Source organism: Nestor notabilis, unplaced genomic scaffold (assembly GCF_000696875.1).
Source record: "Nestor notabilis isolate BGI_N333 unplaced genomic scaffold, ASM69687v1 scaffold5429, whole genome shotgun sequence".
NCBI lineage: Eukaryota > Metazoa > Chordata > Aves > Psittaciformes > Psittacidae > Nestor > Nestor notabilis.
The window spans coordinates 7,302-20,419 of record NW_009942232.1 but is presented as its reverse complement, the minus strand read 5'-3'; the positions used below and the strand labels follow the sequence as shown (position 1 = coordinate 20,419).

At 36.1% G+C, this 13,118-nt stretch overlaps 1 protein-coding gene across 1 annotated transcript; it reads right to left on the bottom strand.

Moving 5' to 3' along the window:
• Positions 1–329: 329 nt before the first annotated feature.
• Positions 330–12,767, bottom strand: KLC1 (kinesin light chain 1). The gene is made up of 11 exons (XM_010021285.1): positions 12,507–12,767; positions 9,511–9,741; positions 7,409–7,487; positions 5,404–5,629; positions 4,805–4,892; positions 3,976–4,077; positions 3,164–3,337; positions 2,921–3,020; positions 2,014–2,063; positions 1,860–1,927; positions 330–480 (listed from the first exon to the last, which is right to left on the bottom strand). The coding sequence occupies exons 1-11, from the start codon at positions 12,765–12,767 to the stop codon at positions 330–332; spliced, it is 1,530 nt and encodes a 509-aa protein (XP_010019587.1).
• Between the last annotated feature and the right edge of the window lie 351 nt (positions 12,768–13,118).

The window sequence follows — 13,118 nt, the reverse complement described above, 5'->3', positions numbered from 1 at the left end:
TACTGGCAAATGAGATTAGCATCGAAACTCTCCATCCTCCCCTAGCTACAGCCTCTCTCCCATGACATGCAGGCAATTAAGGACTGCTGGCCATGACAGTGTTTTCTGCTGTGCCATTTTCCATGGAATTTCACCCCCAATTTGAATCATGTCCCCAGGATATGATGCCACTGCCCTAGCAATTAACCAGTTTCAAGTGTTAAGATGGTATTGGTTTATCACCAGTTCAGACTGAAATAAGAGGGCGATACCAGGCACCAGACACTAAACAGCTAAAAGTTCACATATCCTGTACATACGATAGATACTTAAGTTGAAAATCTACATGATCACAATGCAGACATATCATTAAGGAGAATTTTCATACTTGCCTGTTTACGAGATCTCATTGCTGCCTCCTCTAATGTTTCAGCAGCTTCAAACTTGCCCTGTCGTCTGTAAAGCGCCCCAAGGTTCTTTAAGGTAGTTGTTACTGTTGGACTATTAAAAGAAAAAAATAAACCCACACACTAAACTTCTCAATTCACAAACTAATAAAAACTTCAATATAGTATTTATCATATTAAATAATTACAGAAAGTCTCTTGAAATACACTACACTGTACTGCACGTACATGGATAAACCTCTTAACTCCTTTCCAAATGCACTAACGGCTCACACTATGATTAATCAACAGCCCTGAAACTGAAAATTAGTAACTAGACTCTTCTGTTTCTCAGGTGTATCTCAAGGTAAAAATTTAGCTCAATCTGAATGTGCCCAACTGAACAATTGTGAAGCTTCCAGAAAATATGCCTACTCATGCATACAGTGACCATTACTGTAGCATGTTAGACACAAATTAACAGTTCCTTTCATCAGCTTTTACTTTACACTTATTTGCATTTTATATGCTTTCAAACTATGCTTGAAGAATAAAGGAGGAAAAAATTAAAATTGTACATTCCATTAACAAGTATCACACTTCAACAAGACATTTTTGTTTCAATAACACAGTACTAGCTCAGTCACCATATTGTTGCATGAAGTTTTGCTCCAGTAACATCAGAGAAAAGACTTCCTCATGCATTAGGATGAACTAGTACATGAAAAACAAACCAACAAAATGTATCGCACCCAGAGTTCAGGATGGAGAAAAAAGAGTAGATTTCAACAGTTCAAAGGTTTTGTTACTTGTTAAACACAAGAATCCAAACACTGAAAAAATTTAAAAGCCTCACTAAACATTATCAGTACTAGATGCAGGTTTCTTACCTTGCAGTACTTGCACATTATTAAAAAGGCAGCTAAGTTACAAAATTAAAGCAAACAAAAAACCTTATTTCAGCAAGTACAATCCAAGCAGAAGTCCTTGTTTCTCTTCCATTTTAAAGTACAGTTTTTCATTCACACAAAGGTATATTCTTTGAGCTTTATAAACTCAATGCTGAACTGTGGCAGTTTTGACTTTGTTTTCTCGTACCAGCTAGAAAACTCAAGGCTCAGTTATTTGCACAGCCTCTTTTTTGCTTCTGGGCCTCTCTAGAGGCCTTGCTGGGACAGGGAGAGCATGTACATCAACCAATGGAATAAATAGAAAAAGGTGACCAATGCTTCACGTGAAGGACTGCCAAGAACACAACTGGTGAATTTTTCTGCCACTTACTAGATCTAACCAGGCTAGATTAAAAGCATCCACAGGACTTGAAAACTGTTAGTATGTTCCTGAAACCTTTTCTTGGGGCCTGAATTTTTAATACCATTGTTTTTACAGTCCTAAGCAAGCAGCTGGTATGGTTCATTTTTAAACATGCTTTAATGTGACATTTCTGGATACTGTGTATTGCCACGCTGTTTGTCCTGTAAAGAAATTACCCACCTGTCAACTTTGCAAGCTTTGTACCAGCCACCATATTCTCCAAAAGATGTGCCATCTTTTTGCTTTCCCTAAAACAAAAGTAACATTGAACGAAAATAACCAATTTGTAACTTAAGTAAAAACTCCAAAAAAAGATTTATGGCAATAGCCTTACTTTGCATTCTTCCCTCTCTTCTGCATGCATCCAAATAGGCTTATTTTCATCTGAGGAAACACAAGAAAATATGTTACAGAAGAACAAAACTACAAAGCATTCACTGTTTGATTTTCACCCTTCTGAAATGAAGTTGTGAACCAGGGAATTATACTATTACCACCACAAAAAACCTTACTGTCCATAATACAAACAGCAGATAAATAAAACATGTGCCTCTTCTTTATAGTTTTACAACTGTGTCTTCTTTTCTTATCTGAACTTAGTTACTTCTGAGAAGCTTTGAAGTCAGTATATGCTGACATAGATTTGTCATGTGCCTAGTTCTGGGCTAAAAACCGCACGTTTACTTCTTTTATCATAAAAACTGCTTTGACATCTACTAAGTGGTACACATGCTACTGTGATGGAATGCAATGTGATTTACAGTTGATAAAATACATTTGACTTCAATGTACAGTGTAATTCAAAATTTAAGGGTATTTTCTCCATTCTTTAAATGTATTAATGGAAGACTCACATTAACAACGTATTTATTATATCATTAAAAATCCTGCACTGACTTTTAGCTGTGACTGGAAAGGCACAGATTTTTCTGCCTCTATAAACATACGAAAATTGGTTTTGGTTGGGCATAACACAAATTATGCCAGAAATATAATCCATAAAACATAAACCTACCAAGTCTACCTCATGTAAGAAAAAAATCTCCTCTCAATCAAACACTACTGACATAGCTAAATGCTTTCTTATGATGAATATACTCCAACATGTCTATTACTTCACTTTTCAAACCTACCTCAAGCACATGATTTTGATCACGATACAATTAACTTCCTGCAGATATTATTTCACAATAACTACAAAAATGACACATACATTCAAATCTAGGGACTCAGTTTCTTACCATCTACAGAGCCAAATTCCCGTTCGTGAGCACGAGTAAGAATTTCTTTGTATAAAGTTTCCGCTTGCTTAAATTTGCCCTGTTTTAGATAGCAGGATGCCTAAAAACAAAATACCCCCAAAAGGTATCAGCACACTTTTATTTAGCTTGATAAATAATAAATACAAAACATCCTGAATAAGGTGCATTGCAATTAATCAGAAAATCTTACTTTTTCTTAGATTTACTCTATAAAAGGCTTACCAGGTTATTCTTTGTTTTTGCAACATTTGGATCATCTGGTCCCAGCTTGGTTTGGTAAATTTCCAGTGCCCTCTGATAGTAGTATTCAACCTCCTCATATTTACCCTGGTTCTGGCATAGTAAAGCCAAGTTATTCAACTGTTTAGCAACATCAGGGTGATCCTTCCCCAGGACCTGAAAATTGAATAACTTGTATTAAAACGTTCTCCAGTCTTCGTATCAGGGTTTAGAAATGCATCATTTAGAAATATGCTGTTAGTTTTTATTATTCATCAATTCAACATGAGGATGACAAAAGAGACATATGAAAAATCACTCAATTCTATTAAAAGCTGAGAACGCTGCAGAACAATTAATAACAGGAATAATATAAATAGTATAAAAACATTGCATGCAGTGTATTAAACAAAGCCTGAAGATGCAGGCATTCAGTGTCATGGACTAGAATAAATATCCACACAGTCATAAAATAATCAACTTCAAAATTTTAATGATGTTTCATTTTTAGTTCCAAAGCTTTTGTCAAATATGAAAGATTTCTTAACTATCAAAGGGGAAAGAAAAAGGTAAAGAAGGTTAATTACAAAATACAGAATTTAGAATATATCCAGAGTGCTCCAGCAACTCCAAAGGACTACTTGAGTGTGCAGCTGTTTTGAATTTCAGACACTGCTAACTACTAGGGCATTGCTAACTCCGTGGTTTATCTGGCAGATCTACCCAACCAATACATAAAGTAAATAAAGCAAGCTTAACCTTGCCTTCTCCCTCAAAAAAATCCATTCAAAGGCACTGGATTCTTTTACTCATACCTTTTCCCGGATTTCCAGAGCTCGCTTACACAACGGTTCAGCTTCTTTGTACTTTCCCCGTTTACCATAAAGTACTGCAAGATTGTTTAGAGTTGCTGCCACCTGCCAACGGCAGAGAAATTTTAATCACACTGGAATTCACTGATAGAAATATATGACAAATGAACAAATCTGCAATGCATTGATGTTTTCTAATTTTCCATGCACAGGGTGGACCTCTTGAGATTTGCAAGTAAAGAAATAATTATTATTGAACGCATACATACACAAACAAGGAAAGGAAAAAAATCATGAAATAATTTTGCTTCATTTGTTGAAATGTCATTTAGTGCACACGTTTTCTTCGTATGTTCTTCTGTTACAAAGTTACTTCTCAGATCTATACTCAGAGCTGCCCTGCTTCACATAGGCTATATGAAGTGAGATAACATTAATTTTAAACACTGAGTTCAAAAGCTTGATTTAAGTTTCATTTAAAAGCAACCATAAAACAAATCAGAAGGACCCCTTCAATATGAGTTTTATAAAGTGATTTCAGTAAGAAAATTAAAATCTTTCAACACAAATTGATTTCCCACAGAAAATCAATGCAATCCAAAATCAAATGTGTGAGAGTCATTTATGGTGAAACAACATTGAATATAATGCTCAAAAGGCATGTTAAATACTTAAGAGAAAATGAAGACTGTTAACATTGTGGCCTCCTACCTGTACTGTCTAGAGATAAGCCAGGTCTTAAAAACTTTCCTGTTGAGTTTAACATTAGAATGAGTTGAAAAACATTCAGCGAAAAACACAACTAAAAATATGATATTGCATGTATACAAACCGCTGGATGATCTTTGCCCAAAGTCTTCTCACGGATAGCCAAGGCATCATTCAAGAGATTTGCTGCATCTTTGTATTTGTTCTGGTCTCTAAATTTTAAGAGTCATAATTAATACTGGGGATTCAGAAACCAAAGTCATAAAAACGAAGCTGACTTCAGTATTGGCCTAAAAATGCTAGTATAAAAGAAGAGTATTTAAGAATATATTCAGGAATCAAGAAGTAAAAACCTGAAGCCTGTCACTGTAAAGTAGTTCGCTAGTTCAGGACTAGCAAGTACTACTGCTACACTGCTGTCCAATTTATTCCTCTATATTATCTAGAAGTGTGTAATCAAGACAAGCCCCCCCCAGTAGATAAAAAAAAGGTATCAAAACCAGCTTTGCTCCTGAAGCAAAGGCATAGGCAAAAATGCAGTAACTTTTCTGACTTTTAAGCATAGGAATACATGTAAGTATTGCAGGACCCTCTGAGGGTTTCAATTTTTTTTAAAAAAGGGAATGGAAAATAAAACAGTCAAAAAATGTTAGTCTGAACATCAACAGTTTGTAGCCAAATATTATTTAGTTAATTGATACTTATCTACATCAGTATACAAACCTGTACACCAAAGCAAGTATGTTCAACATAGTGGCAACATCAGGATGATCATGACCTGAAGTCTTCTCCAGATCTTCAAGAGCTTGTTTACAGAGAGGTACAGCAACCTCATATCTGCCTTGGGAAGCATACTGAATAACAAGATTATGAAGGGTCCTTAATCGTGCTGGAATTTCATATCCACCTTGTTGGGCAGCAGCTGCTGCACTGCTATGCTGCTGCTGAACTGAAAGAAACACACAAGATTTCAAGTTGCCTAAAAGATGACTAACTAAAGAATTTAACATTACTCTCAGTGACAAAAAAATGAGAATATCTGAATTTTATAAAGTATTGGTATTAGAACATACTTCGCAGCAGTCATGCTGTCTTCAACAGTGACAGTGAAACTATGACCATTTCATTCTTCATATTCTGTCCATTACTATGTTATTTTACACGTCTATTAGCTCAAAGGCCCAAATGTAATAAACCAGAGAAGAAAGCAGGAAACTATTTCAGCTCAGCAAATCATTAACAATTCTCATGATTATATCATAATTTTGCACTTACAAATATTGATGTTTCCCTGTGGAAAGGAACAAGCCAAATACCTGCAGAAAAGCTCCATGATTTGTACTTTTTCCTTTATTCTCCTTCTCTAAACATACTTTTTTGTTTGTTTGTTTCCTTTTTTTGCTATACTAAGGAGTACACTTAAGGTTGACACATAAAGGATTAGAAGACCTTGCATGCCACAAATAACAGTTGCAAGAGAAAAGGCACCAAGTCAAGGCCAGAGACACTTTAGGTAAAACTTCTAGGTTTTACTTACTAACCTTCAGGCTTAGACACTTATTTTCCAGAAGCTTCTAACCTTTGGTTGTGGCAACCACCACGCTCCAATTCCCTCCTCTGCTCTGCCTCCCTCTCCCAGATCTACTACCCCTTTTCTCTTCCTCTGGGAGATTTCTGGGAAAATTGAAAAAATTCCCTGTTACTCATTTACATTAAATTCTAAACAACACAACGATAAGGGCTCCAGCCATGGGCCTGACTTTCTTCTTTCTATGAACAAAAAACACTCTCCACTCAAGTGCAAGCCTTTTTATGTCAGTGGCATCACACAATTCCAAGCCTACACCCGCTTCCACTGACTACCAAAGCACTGAAGCATTGCAGTATTTTTCCTGGAGCTCAAGTAAATTACTGACGGATCAACTTTGAAATAAGGTAGATGGGCTATGTAGGTATACAGACAGCTTTGCCATTCAAAGTCTTCTGCCCGTAAAGGAAATTTGAAAGTCTGATTACACAAGTGGGACCCTTCAGACATTTTCTTCTGCAGTCACTTGTCTTCTGAGAACCACTATATTACTAGCATACTGCCTATGCACTATAGTATCAATACGGTATATAATAGCAGCTTTACACCCGTAAACCCCCCAAAATTTCACTAAGCAAGGCTTATCTATTAATGGCTTCTTTCAATCATGCTACCAAACCACTACCTCAAACTTCACACCGTATTTACAGTCCTTCTTACCAGAAGACGCCACTTCTGGAATGACTAGTAAAACTAAGGAAGACAACCTCAGCAAAGGACAAAATATTATATGATAAAGACTTCATACTGAAACCTGCCCCACAGTGTTAAATCAGACCATTAAAAAGGTCATTAACAGAATTCACCATCTGATCAGGCCATCAAAAGGCTTCAGTGTATCAGAATCTGTCTCAGTCTCTCGGAGGCCCACAGGAAATTCTGTGGGACAAATTTTGAACAGGGGTCAGTGCCGAGAACTTTACAACAGCCAGTGAACTCTATTTAAAAACCCACGCCCCAGTTCTGCACATATCAATGTATAGAATGTGTATCAATGACTGGTTTCCTTATTCTAGCAGAGGCATTCACCACTCCCCCTGTGTCCCAGAGGACCTCAAACATTGGTTGATTTTTCTAAACAGCATCTTTATATTCTGCATTGCAGAAACCCACTAACATTGTAATTTTAAGTGCACTTACTTCCTGGTCCTTGGTCATCTTCATCATTGGGAAATAAGTCATCCAAAGGCTCTTTGGTGGAATCCGTATCCTTATCCTCCTATAGAACCACAAACCCAAATTGTTATACTTAAAACTAAGGCATAAAGGGACAGTCCATTTAATCAGCAATGTTAAAAGAAAACCTCATATCCACAACTTAGGAATAAACAAGAATAACACTTCTTATAGACATTTTATGAAGATCTTATGTTCAAATGTATTTACATACTGTATCCCAGACAATACGGGACACCTTCAGAAGAGCCAGGAATAGAAACCAGGTCTCCTAGATTTCAGTCTCAATTTGAGCACACAAGAACACATTTGCTATTCTTACAGAGACATCATACCTAATGAAAGTACCCAGTGACGAGTGAATGCTACTGAATACAGATTCAGTGATACTAAATACTGAACATTGTACAATTTTAGTCGTAAACACAGTTACAGATGGGCAAGGGAGAGAAATACAGAAACCTCACTTCCTGAGTGCTCAACTTCTGCACAAAAAATAGGCTTTGCAATTGCAATCTGTAAGGATCAAAAATCAAAAAAACACCTCCAAGGAAATTCATTTCCAACAGTGTTCACCTGGATCCACATTAATTTCTGCACAATCGTCAGTCTACACTGTTTAAACATCCAAAGATCATTCCAAATCATGTAAAATAGAGAAACAGATCGTCTCTCAATCCTGTTTCTTAAATGTGAGGTCTACACAATATAAACAGTTGAAGTTCTCAGAAAAGTTAATCTCGATAAGGAGAAAACCCAGAAGCGGAAGAAACACATTCCCATTTTTCTGTCTCCCCATCCAAGAGAAAAAGACAACTGCAGCTGCCGGCATTTGAGTTCAATGGTGGCAAAGCGGGTGCTCTGCAAAAACAGCAGATTGATGGGACTAGATCTCAGATGGGAAGTTCCTAATTTTCAGTGTGCCAATTCCAACCTTACACTGAACATACAGAATTGACTATTTTCAAAGGTTAACGAGAGAGACTGTCCATATGGTTAGTGAAACTATAAAGATGTTTTGCTTACTTTGATCCTATGTGCCAATTAAATTTTAAATAATGGCACTATTTAGGCCATCTGCAGATTACAGTTCAGCAGTTAGCACATCAAAATCCCAATATTCCCTTCTCCCAACCCTTTTCTGAACAGGCTTCACTGGAAGTATTCAGCTACGAATACCAACTCATGAAATAGCACTGAAAAGTTCCATGTGCCAAAACAACTCTCACTGCTAATAATATACTAAAAAGGATTCAGTCAAGCAGTCAGTTAAACGTGACAAACGCATACATTTTCAGTCATTATGTTGCTGAAATAACTGGTTACAAAAAACTGTTATTTCCAAAACACAGCTGAAAAGGTCTAACCACACAAAATGAGATCTTTCTCTACAATGCCATCTAACATAAGGAAACAAAGGGCAACAAGAAGTGCAAATAATCCAGAAGTCTTTTTAAGTGGTAAATTACTTCTATAAATTAAAATGGTATCCATTTTCTCTCTGAATCTAAGCTTATGTAACACAATGGGCTAAACACAACTGAAAATGTGCAGACTATCATAACGTCTGGCTGAAGGGGATCCAGTAACATCGTATCCCAGTGTAAATTATCAACAGATATAAAACCTGCACACTGATTTCACTAGATGAAAATTAAGCATTTTTCTTGCAGTCAAAATAAGCCAAGCCCCCTATGTACTTACAATCTCTAATAGTCTAAATTATCCATTTATTTTAACTGTTGAATTTACAGAAAGGAATTTTTGGTTTGGTTTAGTTCTTCATATATTTTAAGCTAATATGATACTACGCAAGTATTTATGGATTTTGATCCTCATACGTATTTTGTTATCTACAGACAGTGAAACATTCTGCTAAAATAAGAATGAACTGAACACTCAGAATCTTTCTGCAAACCATGTGATCCTGGTACAAGGTAAGCATTTTAGTGACAAGTTTTTGTTAGAGAAAAAAAAAAAAAAGCTTGCATCAGTCACTTCTTGGTAACAAGGCAGATTACAACACACATGTAGATATAAGGGGCTTTTACTACACAGCTACTTACTGATGGTGAAATATCATCATCATATTTTTTCAACTGATTCATGAATTCTAGATGTTTCTTTTCTTCTTCCAGCTGAGCCACAGATTGCTCACTTTTCTGTAGTTTCTGCTGTGTATTGGCTAGTTCATCCCGTAGCCACTGGTTTTCCTGGCATAGCCGGCGAACCTGAGCACGCAATTTCTGCTTCTCTGATTCCACTGCATTTAAGTGATTTGACAAGGCCATCATTACCTAAAAAGCAGAAGGTGTCATATGACATTTCCTCTAGAATGCAGTCCTGTATGCAATCTAAAAGCCTTTTATTATTTAAAAACCTATGTCAGCTGTGAAATTTGGTAAACATTTACGTTTCTCTTCTTAACCTATCTGGTTCTCACTTTTCCTCTCAACTTTTTTACCATTTGTTCAGCCAGAATTAACCTAGAGGAACTCTTTACTAAAGATTGCTTTCTATGATACTACCAGAAGTCCAATTGGTTTAGAATTCCATGAAGATAACATATAATCTTAAAATATATGAAAAATTTGAACTAGATTACTGAAATGGAAACCTTTGTTCCACTAACATCAAATGGAGCAGTAACACTTTTAACTTGAAGGAACACAAAAATAACCCAAGAACTAACACAGAGTTCTAATTTAGCAGCTTTCAGACAGAAAAGGATTCATATACATGCTTACAGTTCATAAGGATGAACACTTCAGCATGATGATAATACTTCAAAGGGACGATTATACTGCTGAGATCTAAATGTGCAACTGAACATACAGTTTATATAAGCTTTTTATTAAGTTTACTGAGTGTGCAGACATTCAGTGTGTTTGAATAGTCACATTCAGGACAAAAGATATAACAGCCACAAAACAGTCTACTTGAATTGGGTTTTTTTGCTAAGCAAAGTTAAATGAAAAAGGAGCTTGTTAAGTGAAAGCCAAACACTACATACAGAAGGTATTTTCCCTTCATCGTTTATGTAATCTCACACTGATACACGTAGAACAGCTCACAGCAATCCCAGGAAGCACACCTTGTAAGAAAGGGTCACTAGTCTTAATACAAATCTTCTTTTAGATGAATTTGAAATCCTCAAGTTTGTTTTTCATGTTTCTTTAAAACAAAGTCACCCTGAAGTGTTTTTAAACCAAATATTTCATGCGAAACAGACCGTGTCCTTATGTGAAATTTGGTGTCAAAAACCCCCACATCAAGCCTATTACTTTTTCCTATAAAAGAACTCCACATTATTCCTAATACCAACCCAAGTCTCCAGACTTCAGCACCTACCTATTTACACATTTAGAATTGTTAATAATTTAAAGCACTTGGCCTATTCAAACAGAGGCATTTTTAACACCAGAAAGTACATTTAGAAAAGTTGTGATAGTGGGGTCAACATACTCAAAGAGCACTGTACAACTACAATGGCAAACTAAACCCCTTTGTAATCTTACTCTCTAGAATTAATTGAAAGAAAAGTTTGATTGCTTCTTCAGCAACGTCTGTTTCATTTTTACAGAATTAACACATATATCATCAGACCTACATCCATGTCACAAAAACATCTTTAAAGCATTTCCATGTCTAATTTAAATACTACACATAAAAAGAAAAAATCCTACATTGTTGCAACCCAAACTGTTCAGGAAGAGTAGGTTTATCAGGTCTGAGAGTAGCAGTTTGAAGAATTGCTTCCTAACAAAGGCACTAAATGCAGACTTCTTGGCTCCTCGCCACGACAGTTCATAGAACACTATGTGGGGCCAAACTAGGCAGGAACATCTGCAACTGAGGCTGCTGAATCAGACAGAGCCAAGAATCAGAACTATCTTTTCAGAGTCCCAATACCATGTCAAAATGAGGAGAGAGAAGTTACTCATTCATTCACAGATCTACAAACACCCACTAAAGGTAACTCAACTATTGTAATTTTATTCCATATGTCTTTTAGTATTTTCTTCCAATTGAAAGGATCAAAACTTGTACAATATACTAAGGCCTGACCTAGTTTGTACCATAACGTCCAGGGGTTCTTTCTACATTGCCAGGTCTGGTAACCTGTATTTGTTCACTCTCTCAGGCTTCAATTCATCATGGTCCAATGCACACAACTTCAAATCACCAATCAGTAATAGCTCGACAGCTCGATGAAAAGACTGAGCACAGTTACAAAGATAAAGCCTATTAATATAGAGCTGACTCACTGGCATTTTCAACTCATCTGCAAACACTCTGCCATTTTATACTGATGACTGTGTCACATCCCATCAGGTTTCAGGTTTTTGACCTAGTACAAAATACCCTAAAGCTGGACTGTAAATATAGTCCTGACATCCTGACTAAACATGCATCTTTTCATTCACCTTTTGTTAGACAATACCTTCATCAACTAAGATAGTCCACAGAAGGAGTCCTTTAAGAGTGAAAGTTACTCAGATTCTGTACTCAATTCTCAACATTTAAAATGCTTTTAGATTCAATTTTGATTTAGTAAAATGTTCAATAAACATTAGAGATTCTTGAGATCCAGGAGCATTGTGTGCTATTATAAAGAATCTCAGAATCGAGGGAATATAAAAACATGAATTTAGAGTTACAGCAGAGCTCAAAGGTTGGAGCAAATTTGTGTGTGTGTGAGACCTCCATATGCAATAATTTAGAGTTAAAATGCCAACGCTCAGTTCTTGAGCTGCTTAAACATTACCTGCCTAATGCTGTGGAAAAGTCTAAACAGCAAATAGCCACTGTCTCACTAAGTAAAGAGAGCTCAATCATGAGCTTCAGTGCTATAATGCTGAATGCATGATTAGTTCTGTAACCCAGCAAGACAAACAGTATCTACCTTTACTAATTACAGCAGTCTTTTTCCTTAACTTACAGTAGTCTTTTTCCTTAACTTACAGTAACAATGTAAATGTCCCAGCACATAATTAATATTCAGTAAGACGAATCTTAAGTCCTCAAAGTCTGAAATACTTTATTTCTACTGCAATTTTACCTGTGCTTCACTAAGGCCAAGCTCCAGCATCTCCAGTGACTTTCGAATCATGTTTGATTTTTCTTCAACCAGATTAGTTTCATCATCTTTCTTCAAACATTTCAGTGTTTCAAGTAAGCTCTGTAAAATTGAATTGTGTTCATTCTTCAGGGCCTCTAGTCCATTGATCACTTGCTTAGTTTTGGCAATGATTTCATCTTGAGTGAGCTTCTCCAATTTCTCTTCCTTTAAATACACCATTGTGGACATGTTTTCATACATTCTGAAATGGAAGAATACACTAGTTAATCCAAAAGAAAAAATAAGCAATTCTCTGTAACTGAATAAAGCTTTCTGTTAAGTAGTCATTAAAACATACAAATTTTAAATGTATATTCAGAATGCAATTATATTTTTGCACAAGTTTTACAATGTTTCAAGTCCTGAGTTTCAACAGTGTTTCAAGTTTCCCAGTTTTTATTTCCAGATTCGACATTAACACTAACTCATAAGCCAAACAACAACAGAAAGCAAGATGTATACTACAACACAGAGGAAGTCAGGCAAAAACACCAGGAGGCCTGCATGGATGAACAAATAGCTCCTGGACAAACTCCAACACAAAAAGGAAGC

What these genes read in the sequence shown, in the direction of transcription:
- KLC1 (XM_010021285.1), bottom strand. Translation starts at nt 12,767, where the DNA reads ATGTATGAAAACATGTCCACAATGGTGTATTTAAAGGAAGAGAAATTG. An exon ending in TTGGCCTTAGTGAAGCACAG is followed by an intron (nt 9,742 to 12,506) that starts GTAAAATTGCAG and finishes TCTGCTTTTTAG; the next exon opens with GTAATGATGGCCTTGTCAAA. An exon ending in AGATGACCAAGGACCAGGAA is followed by an intron (nt 5,630 to 7,408) that starts GTAAGTGCACTT and finishes TGTTTCTTTCAG; the next exon opens with TTCAGCAGCAGCATAGCAGT.